The sequence below is a fragment of the Scyliorhinus torazame genome, chromosome 2, assembly GCF_047496885.1.
Source record: "Scyliorhinus torazame isolate Kashiwa2021f chromosome 2, sScyTor2.1, whole genome shotgun sequence".
NCBI classification, from domain to species: domain Eukaryota; kingdom Metazoa; phylum Chordata; class Chondrichthyes; order Carcharhiniformes; family Scyliorhinidae; genus Scyliorhinus; species Scyliorhinus torazame.
Genome location: NC_092708.1, coordinates 399435510 through 399449653, shown reverse-complemented (window position 1 = coordinate 399449653; position 14144 = coordinate 399435510). Strand labels below are relative to the sequence as shown.

Here is a 14144-nt window from a genome sequence, read left to right as displayed (position 1 = left end):
GAGTTCAGGGACTGAAAGAGGCCGACGTTCTGGCCTTTGCCTCCATGGTAGCCCGGAGACGGATCCTTTTAATGAGGAGGGACTTGAAACCCCCGAGTGTCGAGACTTGGACCAATTACATGGCTGGGTTCCTCAGCCTCGAGAAAATAAAGTTTGCCTTAAGGGGATCAATGCTAGGGTTCTCCCGGAGGTGGCAGTCGTTCGTTGACTTACTTGGAGTAAATTAAATGTCGGCAGTAGCAGCATTCCGTGAGGAGGGGGGTGGTGGTAAGTGTTATTTTATGTTAACTTATGGGGACTGTGAAGATAGAGCTGTGTGAAGAAATATCTACTCTGCACCTTGTGAACGGTTGATGTTTAAACTAGTGTTTATTCTTTTTCCTGTTATTGTTATAAAATTTTACAAATACTTCAATAAAAATATTTTCAAAAAAAAAGAAAGAATTGGAACAGTAAAGAGGGAATTCATTAAGGGTTAGACATAGATTACTGTAGCTGTGTGGGGGGTCTTTATGTTTGTAATTGATAAAAATTCTTGCTGTGTGCGTTTATACTAATGTAAACTTAATTCTTAGAATAAAGCTTGTTTTTTTGATTAAAAGCGCCTAAGAAGTCTGTTGAATAACACTTGAAAGGCAGGCTCTTCTCATCCTAGCCAAATTCAACATAAAGGTTATAGGTCAGGTGAACTCCATAATACACTTTGGAGTTTTTAAACCTTGGCCCATAACACATCACCACCTGTAAATCCTGGTTCTGTGCCTGCATTTTCATCAGATTCTCCAGAAGCACGACACCTGTCCAGACTACAGCTATTTCCTGGGATCAGGTAGCCCTCCGACTGCCCGCTCTCTCGGGAGTCCCTGCCTCCATCTGGTGTGCTGCAGCATGTGTGAAAAGTGCATCTGAAGGTGACCCAGGAGCCTCTTCACTAAAATGTCCCACCGCGGTGATAGTCTCTAGCGATGGTGGAGGCTGCAGGTGACACCAGTGATGAGAAGTCTGTCTCCTCCCCGGACTGGTGCTCCGGGGGTGTGCTGGGAATGTGGCTGGGGGATTGTGACCCCGGACAGCCCAGCCTCGTCTGCTAGTGATCCTGCTAGACAATAGGCAAGGGACATGGTGAGACCTTGGGATGGAGCGGTCTGTGGGAGAAGGGTGATGCGTTTGCTTTAGGGACTTCATTTTGCATTGGTATCTGACTCTGTATCAGACGCTGTCCTTTCCTCGGTCTTGCCCACTGGTTCCATTGTCCTTTGCACCGTGGGGGTCTGCACGCACAGATCAGGGATGTCCCCTCCCAGTCTCTGGCGCTCCCGTTGTTATGGACTGCCTTGTCCTAGGGGACACAGAAAGGGCATGGCGAGACACATGCCGAGGAGAGTTGTACAGGTGGCCTGTAGCTGGTGGTATTTGTGTGGAGCACCTGGCCAAAGAAGGTTTTGACCTCGGGGTTATGGGCCCAGCTCGCTCCCGCTGCACCACTCTGCTCTTCGTGCTTGGCCAAAGGAGACAATCCAGGTGTTGGGGTTTGGTGGAGTGATCTGTAAGGAAGATGCAGGCAGGTGGGGGTGTGGGTGGCCTCAGTCTAGGGAATTGGGGGGAATCTGAGGAGTGAGGGACGGGAGTGATGCCAGGTTGTGACTCACCCGGGCTCTCTGAAATGCACCCCGAATGGGAACACAAACCCCACGCAAATCAGTCCCGGTGGCAACTCGGTGTCGGTACGAGGGCGTTGAATCTCGCCAGAGGCCTCGCAATCTGGATCTGGCCCTCACTGGGCATGAGCCTGGTCAGCAGATTTAAATCACCATGAGGCTCATTTGAATATGTGTTTGCTGGATTCTCCCGCCAAGACCCTCGTCAGGATGCCGCTTAATACCCTGACACTCCCTGTGACACCTGGGCACCTTGGCACTGCCAGACTGGCACCCTGGCAGCGCTTATTGTGGCACTGTCAGGCTTGCAGGGACATTGCCAGGGTGGCACTGCCAGAGATGAGGCCCGTGTGCCTTACTAGGTGGAGGGGGTGTGAGGGGGTGTTCCTGGGGGGCTCCCTGAGGTTAGGTGGGAGTTAAAAAGGGGTGGGAGAAAGATCGGGGCAGCCAGACAAAATGGTGCCCTGATCTGCGAGGAGCCTTTCCCGTTGGGTTCACCAGCAGAAAACCACTCAAACTGCAGCCTCAGGGGAGAGGAACTCCCCGTGACCAAAGGAAACAACAATGATGCACTATCAATTACGACGAGACGAGAGTAGAGAGTAATCGAGGCTTTATTAAGCAGAGATGTGTGGCCTCCTGGTGTATCGCCAGAAATGGGAGCAGCTCGGTGTGCACACACATTTATACTCCGCCTACTGGGCGGAGCCAGCAGGCAGGGATCTACCCCCGTACCTGTAGTACAGGAGCCTTACCGTATTACCTCTGATACAACTATTATACAAACAGTGGTGACTACCACATTCACCCCCTGTTAAAAAAGAGTCCAGCGGGGGTGGTGGAAGAACTATTTACAGATTTGTGAGAATTTACAGTTTACAGTCTGGTGAAAATTTACAAATTTAGCCGGTCGGGTGCCTTGATCCTCCGCTGTGAGCCCCTCGGTCCGGGTGGTGATGCAGGCGCCGACTTGGTCGCCTGTGACTCCGGGAGCGTGTTGTCCTCATCTTCATCCCCGGGTGGAACCAGTGGGAGGACGGATCGTCCTGGGGCAAGGGCTGTAGTGAGGTCCGCTGAGGGCAGGGTGGGTGGTGCCGGGGCAATCGGAGGGGGGGGGGTGTTGGGTGGTGTTGGGCCGTGGGTGGGGATCCAGCTGGTGCCAGGTCCCTGAGGGAGACTGTGTCCTGGCGGCCGTCGGGGTAGGCATGCTGCTGGTTCGCATGCAGCAGTCTTTCGACCAACGGGTCCGCCTTGTGGAGCCGCACGTGGAGCCGCACGTGATTGCGGAGGGGGACGGGTCCTGGAGCTGCCAGCCACGTTGGGAGCTAAACCCCTGAGGTGGACTTCCTGGGGAAGGCAAGGAGACGTTCCTGGGGGGCTTCATTAGTCGCAGTGCAAAGTAGCGATCGGATGGAGTGGAGGGCGTCGGGGAGGACCTCCTGCCAGCGTGAGACCGGGGGATTTTTAGACTGCAGGGCCAGGAGGACGGCCTTCCAGACCGTCCCGTTCTCCCTCTCCATCTGCCCATTTCCCCGGGGGTTGTAGCTGGTCGTCCTGCTCGAGTCAATGCCCTTGCTGAGCAGGAACTGACGTAGCTCATCACTCATGAAGAAGGATCCCCGGTCACTGTGGACGTAAGCGGGGAAACCGAACAGGGTGAAGATGCTATTGAGGGCTTTAATGACCGTGGCAGACGTCATATCGGGGCATGGGATGCCGAAAGGGAATCTGGAGTATTCATCGACCACGTTCAGGAAGTACGTGTTTCGGTCGGTGGAGGAGAGGGGCCTTTTGAAATCCATGCTGAGGCGTTCAAAGGGGCGGGAGGCCTTCACCAGGTGCGCTCGGTCTGGCCGGTAGAAGTGCGGTTTGCACTCTGCGCAGGCCTGGCAGTCTCTGGTGACCGCCCTGACTTCCACGATGGAGTAGGGCAGGTTGCGGGCCTTTGTGAAGTGAAAAAACCGGTGACCCCTGGGTGACAGAGATCGTCGTGCAGGGTCCGGAGTCGGTCCACCTGTGCGCTGGCACATGTACCTCGGGATAGGGCATCGGGGGGCTCGTTGAGCTTACCGGGGCGATACAAAATCTCATAATTGTAGGTGGAGAGATAATTTTTGATCTTGCCCCGCTGTGTATTATTAAACATGAAGGCTACCGCCCGTTGGTCAGTGAGGAGAGTGAATCTCCTGCCGGCCAGGTAATGCCTCCAATGTCGCACAGCTTCTACGATGGCCTGGGCCTCCTTTTCGACGGAGGAGTGCCGAATTTCGGAGGCGTGGAGGGTGCGGGAAAAGAATGCCACGGGTTTGCCCGCCTGGTTGAGGGTGGCGGCCAGAGCGACATCCGATGCATCGCTCTCGACCTGAAAGGGGAGTGTCTCGTTGACCGCGTGCATCGTGGCCTTGGAGGTGTCAGCCTCAGCCGTCAGGGGGAAAGCTGTGGAGCGGATGAGTGGGCGGGCCTTGTCCGCATAGTTAGGGACCCACTGGGCATAATAGGAGAAAAACCCCAGGCATCGTTTCAGGGCCTTGGGGCAGTGGGGGAGTGGGAGTTCCATGAGGGGGCGCATGCGGTCGGGGTATTGTACGTGAGGTTCAGGAGTTTGGCGGTGTGGAGAAATTTGAAAAGGTTAGCGTCGTGGTCCTGCTGGTCGTGGCCGCAGATGGTGACGTTATCTAGGTACAGGAAAGTGGCCCGTAGTCCGTACCGGTCAACCATTCGGTCCATCTCCCGTTGGAAGACCGAGACCCCATTGTGACGCCGAAGGGAACCCTAAGGAAGTGGTAAAGGCGGCCGTCTGCTTTGAATGCAGTGTATTGGCGATCCGCCTTGCGGATGGGGAGCTGGTGGTAGGCAGATTTCAGGTCCACTGTAGAGAAGACCCGGTACTGTGCAATCTGATTCACCATATCAGATATGCGTGGGAGGGGGTACGCGTCGAGCTGCGTGTACCGATTGATGGTCTGGCTGTGTTTATGACCATCCTGTGTTTCTCCCCAGTCTTTACTACTACCACTTAGGCCTCAATGATGCCTTCCCGCAGCAGCCGCTGGACCTCGGACCTGATGAAGGTCCGGTCCTGGACGCTGTACCGTCTGCTCCTGGTGGCGATGGGTTTGCAATCCGGGGTGAGGTTTGCAAACAGGGAGGGTGGATCGACCTTAAGGGCCATGAGACCGCATACGGTGAGGGGTGGTAGGGGCCGCCGAATTTTAGAGTTAGACTTTGGAGGTTGCACTGGAAGTCCAGGCCGAGTAGCAAGGCAGCGCAGAGGTTGGGGAGGACGTAGAGCTGGAAGTTGCTGAACTTTACGTCCTGTACGGTTCGGGTGGCGATGCAGTACCCCTGGATCTCCACGGAATGGGATCCGGAGGCCAGGAAGATTCTCTGGGTAACGGGGTGTACCGCGAGGGAGCACAGCCTTACCGTATCGGGGCGGATGAAGCTTTCCGTGCTCCCGGAGTCAAGAAAGCAGGACGTCTTGTGCCCATCGACGTTCACCGTCGTCGTCGGGGTTGCGAGGTTGTGCGGCCGGGACTGGTCGAGCGTGATGGAAGCGAGCTGCGGCTGGTGTTGGTAGGCCCCGGGCTGGTCAGCGCGGTGACAGGCGATGAGCGACCAGATGAAGTGCCCGACGAGCAGGGGTCCTGAGGCGCCGTCCAAATGGCGCCAAAGCTGGCAGCGTCCAGGGGCACACATGGCGGGCGGCGTTAAAGATGGCGGCGCCCATGGGCTGCACGAGGTCTGCTGGGAGGAAGATGGCAGCACCCACGGACCGCACGAGGTCTGCTGGGAGGAAGATGGCAGCACCCACGGGCCGCACGAGGTCTGCTGGGAGGAAGATGGCAGCACCCACGGGCCGCACGAGGTCTGCTGGGAGGAAGATGGCAGCACCCACGGGCCGCACGAGGTCTGCTGGGAGGAAGATGGCAGCACCCACGGACCGCACGAGGTCTGCTGGGAGGAAGATGGCAGCACCCACGGGCCGCACGAGGTCTGCTGGGAGGAAGATGGCAGCACCCACGGGCCGCACGAGGTCTGCTGGGAGGAAGATGGCAGCACCCACGGGCCGCACGAGGTCTGCTGGGAGGAAGATGGCAGCACCCACGGGCTGCACGAGGTCTGCGGGGACGGAAATGGAGGCGCCCACGGAACGCACGTGGGGGGTGCAGGAACAATGGGCCGAGATACAGCAGCGATCGACCGGGCCTGGCACACCGCAGCGAAATGTCCCTTCTTCCCGCAGGCCTTGCAGCTTGCGCTCCGCGCCGGGCAGCGCTGCCGGGGGTGCTTTGTCTGCCCGCAGAAATTGCACTTGGGCCACCTGGGATTGGTTGGCTGCCGCGCGGCGCAGGCTTGGGGTTGGCTGGGGGCGGCCGCTGGTGGGGCCCACAATGTCCATGAGGGGGACCCCCTGTGGTCGGAGGCGTACTATTGTACGTTTTGGGAGGCTACCGTTAGCGAGTTCGCGAGTTAGTAACCCCTTCTAATAGGCGCTGGCGGATGTACACCGATCCCATGCCCGTAACAAAAGCGTCCCTGATTAAGAGTTCTGTATGTTCAATGGCCGAAACTGCCTGGCAATCGCAGTTCCTCGCCAGGATGTGCAGGGCACGCCAGAAATCGTCCAATGACTCACCGGGGAGATGTTACCGCGTGGACAGGAGGTGCCTGGCGTAGAGTTTGTCGATCAGCCGGATATAGTTTCCTTTCAGAAGCAGCATAGCTTCAGGGTAAGTGGCAGCATCCCGGATAAGGGGAAAAATCTTGGAGCTCACCCGTGAGTACAGGATCTGGGGTTTCTGTGCGTCCGAGGGTTCTTCTGTCGCTGATCCGAGGTAGCTTTCAAAGCAAGCTAGCCAGTGGTCGAAGGCCAACGTGGCGTTGGCTGCTTGAGGGTGTAGCTGCAGGCGACCTGACTTGATGCGTAGTTCCATCGCTGTAATATCTCTGCTTAATAAAAAAATTTTTAAAATATATTTTATTCGAGATTTTTGGCCAAACATAACAATACGTAATGTTTCTTTTACACAACAATAAAGCAATATAAATAACAGTGGCCAGTTTTAAACAAATAGATAAATAATATATAAACAAAAACAAAACTGAATGGCAACTGCCTTGTCCAAAATAAATACTCTCCAAAAATACAATCCAACAATCCAATATACAATTACCTATAACAACTACCTATACATATTATACATATACAATAACATCTCTGAGAGTCCGTTCGATTTCCTCCCCCCCACCCCCCCTGAGTTGCTGCTGTTGTCTACTTCTTTTCCATTCCCTCTATCTTTCTGTGAGGTAATCGACGAACGGTTGCCACCGCTTGGTGAACCCCTGAGCCGACCCCCTTAACACGAATTTAATCCGTTCTAACTTTATAAACCCTGCCATGTCGTTTATCCAGGTCTCCACACCTGGGGGTTTGGCTTCCTTCCACATTAACAATATCCTGCGCCGGGCTACAAGGGACGCAAAGGCCAACACATCAGCCTCTCTCGCCTCCTGCACTCCCGGCTCTTCTGCAACCCCAAATATAGCCAACCCCCAGCTTGGTTCGACCCGGACCCCCACCACCTTCGAAAGCACCTTTGCCACCCCCACCCAGAACCCTCTGCTTAATAAATTGATGCACTATCAATTACGACGAGACGAGAGTAGAGTAATCGAGGCTTTATTAAGCAGAGATGTGTGGCCTCCTGCAGCTGCTACCAGAAATGGGAGCAGCTCGGTGTGCACACACATTTATACTCCACCTACTGGGTGGAGCCAGCTGGCAGGGATCTACCCCCGTACCTGTAGTACAGGAGCCTTACCGTATTACCTCTAATACAACTATTATACAAACAGTGGTGACTACCACAGGCAAGTTACGCTGAATGGCACTAAACACGCCCAAAACTGGACATAGATTTTTTTTTCCGGTTAAGTCGCGCCCTTAGTCTCCCGTAGTCTCCCAAACGGACAATTCGGGCCAAGGTGTTAAACTGAATAGAACGGGAGTTCGCCTTGGTGTTCTGGTGTTCTGATGTTCTGGAAACTTTTATCCCTCGGCTAACGTCTGATCATTTATTTCATTGTCGGTGGGATCTTGCTCTGTGTAATTGTTGCCCTGTGTTTCCCTCTTTGCACTATTCCTGTCCCCCTGTAATCAGCTACCCAGCCACTCCTGTCCCTTTGTTGTCAGTCTAGCTGATCCATGTCCTTCCTCGTTCCCAGTACATGCCTCAGCACTGGAAGTTTGTGAAGGAGGTGTGGGACTCTCTGGAGCTGCTACGTAACACAGGGAAGCAGTGCATAGAGGAGAGGAAGAAAGCTGTAGCAAATGGAGAGGACGTGCCAAGAGACATCCTGACATACATCCTCAAAAGTGCAGGTAATATGATTCACCGTCACTTCTCGATGAGCCAGCTTACCATCCGTGAGTGGAGTTCTTACACCTAAAAAAAAACTATTATGGGGGATCACATGATGTGAGCACGGGTGTGACTGTGTTTTCCTGAGCCCTGACTCCACTCATCTTTTAATCCTTTATTTTATCCCAATGCACATTCCATAATTATCTCCTTTTTGGGATATATGTCCTGCGCTACGTACCTGAATGATGCAGGTCAGAGTTTTGTGGTGAAGAGCCAAGGGGAATCAGAGTGGACCCTCGTTCGATTGGGGCAGTTGGATGTGGCTGGGGTAGGGTCCATCTCGCAGTATTGGTTTTGCTGGTGAGCGATGAATCTGTGTTCCGGAGGTGCTGTTTGCATCGGGATTACATTGCGAATGATATTCCGGCTGAGGGTCTGGGCTCAAGGGTACAGGGTTTGGGTGTTCACTCTGGTGAACTGCAGAGTGTCCTTGAGATGGGGCACATTGTGTCTGGTCTTGAGGCCTGGGGTGGGGTGGAGGCCCTGACCATTGGCCTCATGCTGTCCTGTCCGCGATGTTCGACGTGAGGGCTTTGGAGGTGGCTGGCCATGTCGGGCTATCCCCCCGGCCAGGTCTGGGCTTCTGGCCTCCTGGGTGTCGGAGCGAAAGCGTGGCGGAGTGAACACGTTTCGTTCATTGATACTTTGAGTGTTGTTCGACGGTCCTGCCCTGACCGTGGCCGTTCGAAGTGGCACCGATAGTGTTATTATCCTGTAGTAAATCAATAATTCTGGACACAATACGCTCGTGATTATGCTGTTGATTTCACGTTGTTGTCTTTTCTCCTGACCAGGGTGTGCTTTGTTTGAACACAAGGACAAGCGATAAACAGAACAAATAGACAAATGCAGAAATTATAAACAATTTTTTTTTTAATGTATCTTATTCCAAACTTAGTCAAACGGTTATAAAATATAAACAGTCCGGGGAACACACTCACCAGCACACAATTGTACAAATCTTTCCCAATTTTCACCCCTCCCCAGTGACAAGCAACTAAACAACTCAAACAAAGCCACGAACATCCCCCACCTCGCCTCAATGCCCTCCGCTGAACCCCTCGATTCGTATTTAATCTTTTCCAGTCACAGAAAGTTGTATAAGTCTCCCAGCCAGGCCGCCACCCCCGGCGAGTTGCCGATCGCCATTCCAGTAAGATCCTTCGCCGGGCAATCAGAGAGGCGAAGGCCACTACATCGGCCTTCCTCCCCTCCATCAACTCCAGTTGCTCCAATATCCAAAACATCACCACTAAAGGGTCCGACTTCACCTCCTCCCCACTATCCTTCAGTCCATGAACACTCACACCCAGAATCTCTCTAGCTTCTCGCAGCCCCAGAACATATGTGCATGGTTTGCTGGTCCCCGCCCACACTTCTCCCACTCATCTGCAACTCCCTGGAAGAACCCATTTCAAGGAAGAACCCACTCATTCTGTATCACCTCGCGATCGAAGCCGAATCTCCAGCCAGTGTGGCGCATGGCCCGAGATTACTATCCCCGCGTACTCTTCCCCCTCCAACCCTACCAACACCTCATGGCCGGAGATTACTATCCACGCGTACTCTCCCCCCTCCATCCCTACCAACACCTCATGGCCCGAGATTACTATCCCCGCGTACTCTTCCCCCTCCATCCCTACCAACACCTCATGGCCGGAGATTACTATCCCCGTGTACTCTTCCCCCTCCAACCCTACCAACCCCTCGTGGCCCAAGATTACTATCCCCGCGTACTCTTCCCCCTCCATCCCTACCAACACCTCATGGCCCGAGATTACTATCCCCGCGTACTCATCCCCCTCCAACCCTACCAACACCTCATGGCCGGAGATTACTATCGCCGCGTAGTCTTCCACCTCCATCCGTACCAACACCTCATGGCCCGGGATTACTATCCCCGCGTACTCTCCCCCCTCCGTCCCTACCAACACCTCATGGCCCGAGATTACTATCCCCGCGTACTCTTCCCCCTCCATCCCTACCAACACCTCATGGCCCAAGATTACTATCCCCGCGTACTCTCCCCCCTCCACCCCTACCAACACCTCATGGCCGGAGATTACTATCCCCGCGTACACTTCCCCCTCCGTCCCTACCAACACCTCATGGCCCGAGATTACCATCCCCGCGTACTCTTCACCCTCCGTCCCTACCAACACCTCATGGCCGGAGATTACTATCCCCGCGTACACTTCCCTCTCCAACCCTACCAACACCTCATGGCCGGAGATTACTATCCCCGCGTACTCTCCCCCCTCCATCCCTACCAACACCTCATGGCCCGAGATTACTATCCCCGCGTACTCTTCCCCCTCGAACCCTACCAACACCTCATGGCCGGAGATTACTATCCCCGCGTACTCTCCCCCCTCCATCCCTACCAACACCTCATGGCCCGAGATTACTATCCCCGCGTACTCTTCCCCCTCCATCCCTACCAACACCTCATGGCCGGAGATTACTATCCCCGCGTACTCTTCCCCCTCCATCCCTGCCAACACCTCATGGCCGGAGATTACTATCCCCGCATACTCTTCCCCCTCCGTCCCTACCAACACCTCATGGCCGGAGATTACTATCCCCGCGTACTCTTCCCCCTCCAACCCTACCAACCCCTCATGGCCCAAGATTACTATCCCCGCGTACCCTCCCCCCTCCGTCCCTACCAACACCTCATGGCCGGAGATTCCTATCCCCGCGTACTCTTCCCCCTCCAACCCTACCAACACCTCATGGCCCGAGATTACTATCCCCGCGTACTCTTCCCCCTCCAACCCTACCAACACCTCATGGCCGGAGATTACTATCCCCGCGTACTCTTCCCCATCCATCCCTACCAACACCTCATGGCCGGAGATTACTATCCCCGCGTATTCTTCCCCCTCCAACCCTACCAACCCCTCATGGCCCAAGATTACTATCCCCGCGTACTCTCCCCCCTCCGTCCCTACCAACACCTCATGGCCCGAGATTACTATCCCCGCGTACTCTTCCCCCTCCATCCCTACCAACACCTCATGGCCCGAGATTACTATCCCCGCGTACTCTTCCCCCTCCATCCCTACCAACACCTCATGGCCCAAGATTACTATCCCCGCGTACTCTCCCCCCTCCGTACCTACCACACCTCATGGCCCGAGATTACTATCCCCGCGTACTCTCCCCCCTCCGTCCCTACCAACACCTCATGGCCCGAGATTACTATCCCCGCGTACTCTTCCCGCTCCATCCCTACCAACACCTCATGGCCGGAGATTATTATCCCCGCGCACTCTTCCCCCTCCAACCCTACCAACCCCTCATGGCCCAAGATTACTATCCCCGCGTACTCTCCCCCCTCCGTCCCTACCAACACCTCATGGCCCGAGATTACTATCCCCGCGTACTCTTCCCCGTCCATCCCTACCAACACCTCATGGCCGGAGATTACTATCCCCGCGTACTCTTCCCACTCCAACCCTACCAACACCTCATGGGCCGAGATTACTATCCCCGCATACTCTCCCCCCTCCGTCCCTACCAACACCTCAGGGTCGGAGATTACTATCCCCGCGTACTCTTCCCCCTCCGTCCCTACCAACAGCTCATGGCTTGAGATTACTATCCCCGCGTACTCTCCCCCCTCCGTCCCTACCAACACCTCATGGCCCGAGATTACTATCGCCACGTACTGTTCCCCCTCCATCGCTACCAACACCTCATGGCCGGAGATTACTATCCCCGCGTACTCTCCCCCCTCCGTCCCAACCAACACCTCATGGCCCGAGATTACTATCCCCGCGTACTCTCCCCCCTCCGTCCCTACCAACACCTCATGGCCCGAGATTACTATCCCCGCGTACTCTTCCCCCTCCATCCCTACCAACACTTCATGGCCCAAGATTACTATCCCCGCGTACTCTCCCCCCTCCGTCCCTACCAACACCTCATGGCCCGCGATTACTATCCCCGCGTACTCTTCCCCCTCCGTCCCTACCAACACCTCATGGCCCGAGATTACTATCCCCGCGTACTCTCCCCCCTCCATCCCTACCAACATCTCATGGCCGGAGATTACTATCCCCGCGTACACTTCCCCCTCCGTCCCGAACAACACCTCATGGCCCGAGATTACTATCCCCGCGTACTCTTCCCCTCCGTCCCTACCAACACCTCATGGCCGGAGATTACTATCCCCGCGTACACTTCCCCCTCCATCCCTGCCAACACCTCATGGCCCGAGATTACCATCCCCGCGTACTCTTCCCCCTCCGTCCCTACCAACACCTCATGGCCGGAGATTACTATCCCCGCGTACTCTTCCCACTCCAACTGTACCAACAACTCATGGCCCGAGATTACTATCCCCGCGTACACTTCCCCCTCCAACTCTACCAACCCCTCATGGCCCAAGATTACTATCCCCGCGTACTCTCCCCCCTCCGTCCCTACCAACACCTCATGGCCGGAGATTACTATCCCCGCGTACTCTCCCCCCTCCATCCCTACCAACACCTCATGGCCGGAGATTACTATCCCCGCGCACTCTTCCCCCTCCAACCCTACCAACCCCTCATGGCCCAAGATTACTATCCCCGCGTACTCTCCCCCCTCCGTCCCTACCAACACCTCATGGCCGGAGATTACTATCCCCGCGTACTCTCCCCCCTCCATCCCTACCAACACCTCATGGCCCGAGATTACTATCCCCGCGTACTCTCCCCCCTCCATCCCTACCAACACCTCATGGCCCGAGATTACTATCCCCGCGTACTCTCCCCCCTTCATCCCGACCAACACCTCATGGCCCGAGATTACTATCCCCGCGTACTCTTCCCCCTCCATCCCTACCAACACCTCATGGCCCGAGATTACTATCCCCGTGTACTCTTCCCCCTCCATCCCTACCAACACCTCATGGCCGGAGATTACTATCCGCGCGTACTCTTCCCACTCCAACCCTACCAACACCTCATGGGCCGAGATTAGTATCCCCGCATACTCTCCCCCCTCCGTCCCTACCAACACATCATGGCCGGAGATTACTATCCCCGCGTACTCTTCCCCCTCCGTCCCTACCAACACCTCATGGCCCGAGATTACTATCCCCGCGTACTCTCCCCCCTCCATCCCTACCAACACCTCATGGCCGGAGATTACTATCCCCGCGTACACTTCCCCCTCCGTCCCTACCAACACCTCATGGCCCGAGATTACCATCCCCGCGTACTCTTCCCCCTCCGTCCCTACCAACACCTCATGGCCGGAGATTACTATCCCCGCGTACTCTTCCCCCTCCATCCCTACCAACACCTCATGGCCGGAGATTACTATCCCCGCGTACACATCCCCCTCCATCCCTGCCAACAACTCATGGCAGGAGATTACTATCCCCGCGTACTCTTCCCACTCCAACCGTACCAACAACTCATGGGCCGAGATTACTATCCCCGCGTACTCTCCCCCCTCCGTCCCTACCAACACCTCATGTCCGGAGATTACTATCTCCGCGGACTCTTCCCCCTCCAACCCTACCAACCCCTCATGGCCCAAGATTACTATCCCCGCGTACTCTCCCCCCTCCGTCCCTACCAACACCTCATGGCCGGAGATTACTATCCCCGCGTACTCTTCCGCCTCCAACCCTACCAACACCTCATGGCCCGAGATTACTATCCCCGCGTACTCTTCCCCCTCCATCCCTAACAACATCTCATGGCCGGAGATTACTATCCCCGCGCACTCTTCCCCCTCCAACCCTACCAACCCCTCATGGCCCAAGATTACTATCCCCGCGTACTCTTCCCCCTCCATCCCTACCAACACCTCATGGCCCGAGATTACTATCCCCGCGTACTCTCCCCCTCCGTCCCTACCAGCACCTCATGGCCGGAGATTACTATCCCGGCGTACTCTTCCGCCTCCAACCCTACCAACACCTCATGGCCCGAGATTACTATCCCCGCGTACTCTTCCCCGTCCAACCCTACCAACACCTCATGGCCCGAGATTACTAACCCCGCGTACTCTTCCCCCTCCGTCCCTACCAACACCTCATGGCCCGAGATTACTATCC

At 55.6% G+C, this 14144-nt stretch overlaps 1 protein-coding gene across 1 annotated transcript in view; it reads left to right on the top strand.

The window, feature by feature from the left end:
• LOC140406291 (cholesterol 24-hydroxylase-like) overlaps positions 1-14144 on the top strand; it is a 201133-nt gene that overhangs the window by 88786 nt on the left and 98203 nt on the right. The window contains exon 8 of the mRNA XM_072494406.1: positions 7887-8043. Coding sequence (XP_072350507.1) covers positions 7887-8043 — 157 coding nt within the window. The remainder of the gene's footprint in view (positions 1-7886; positions 8044-14144) is intronic.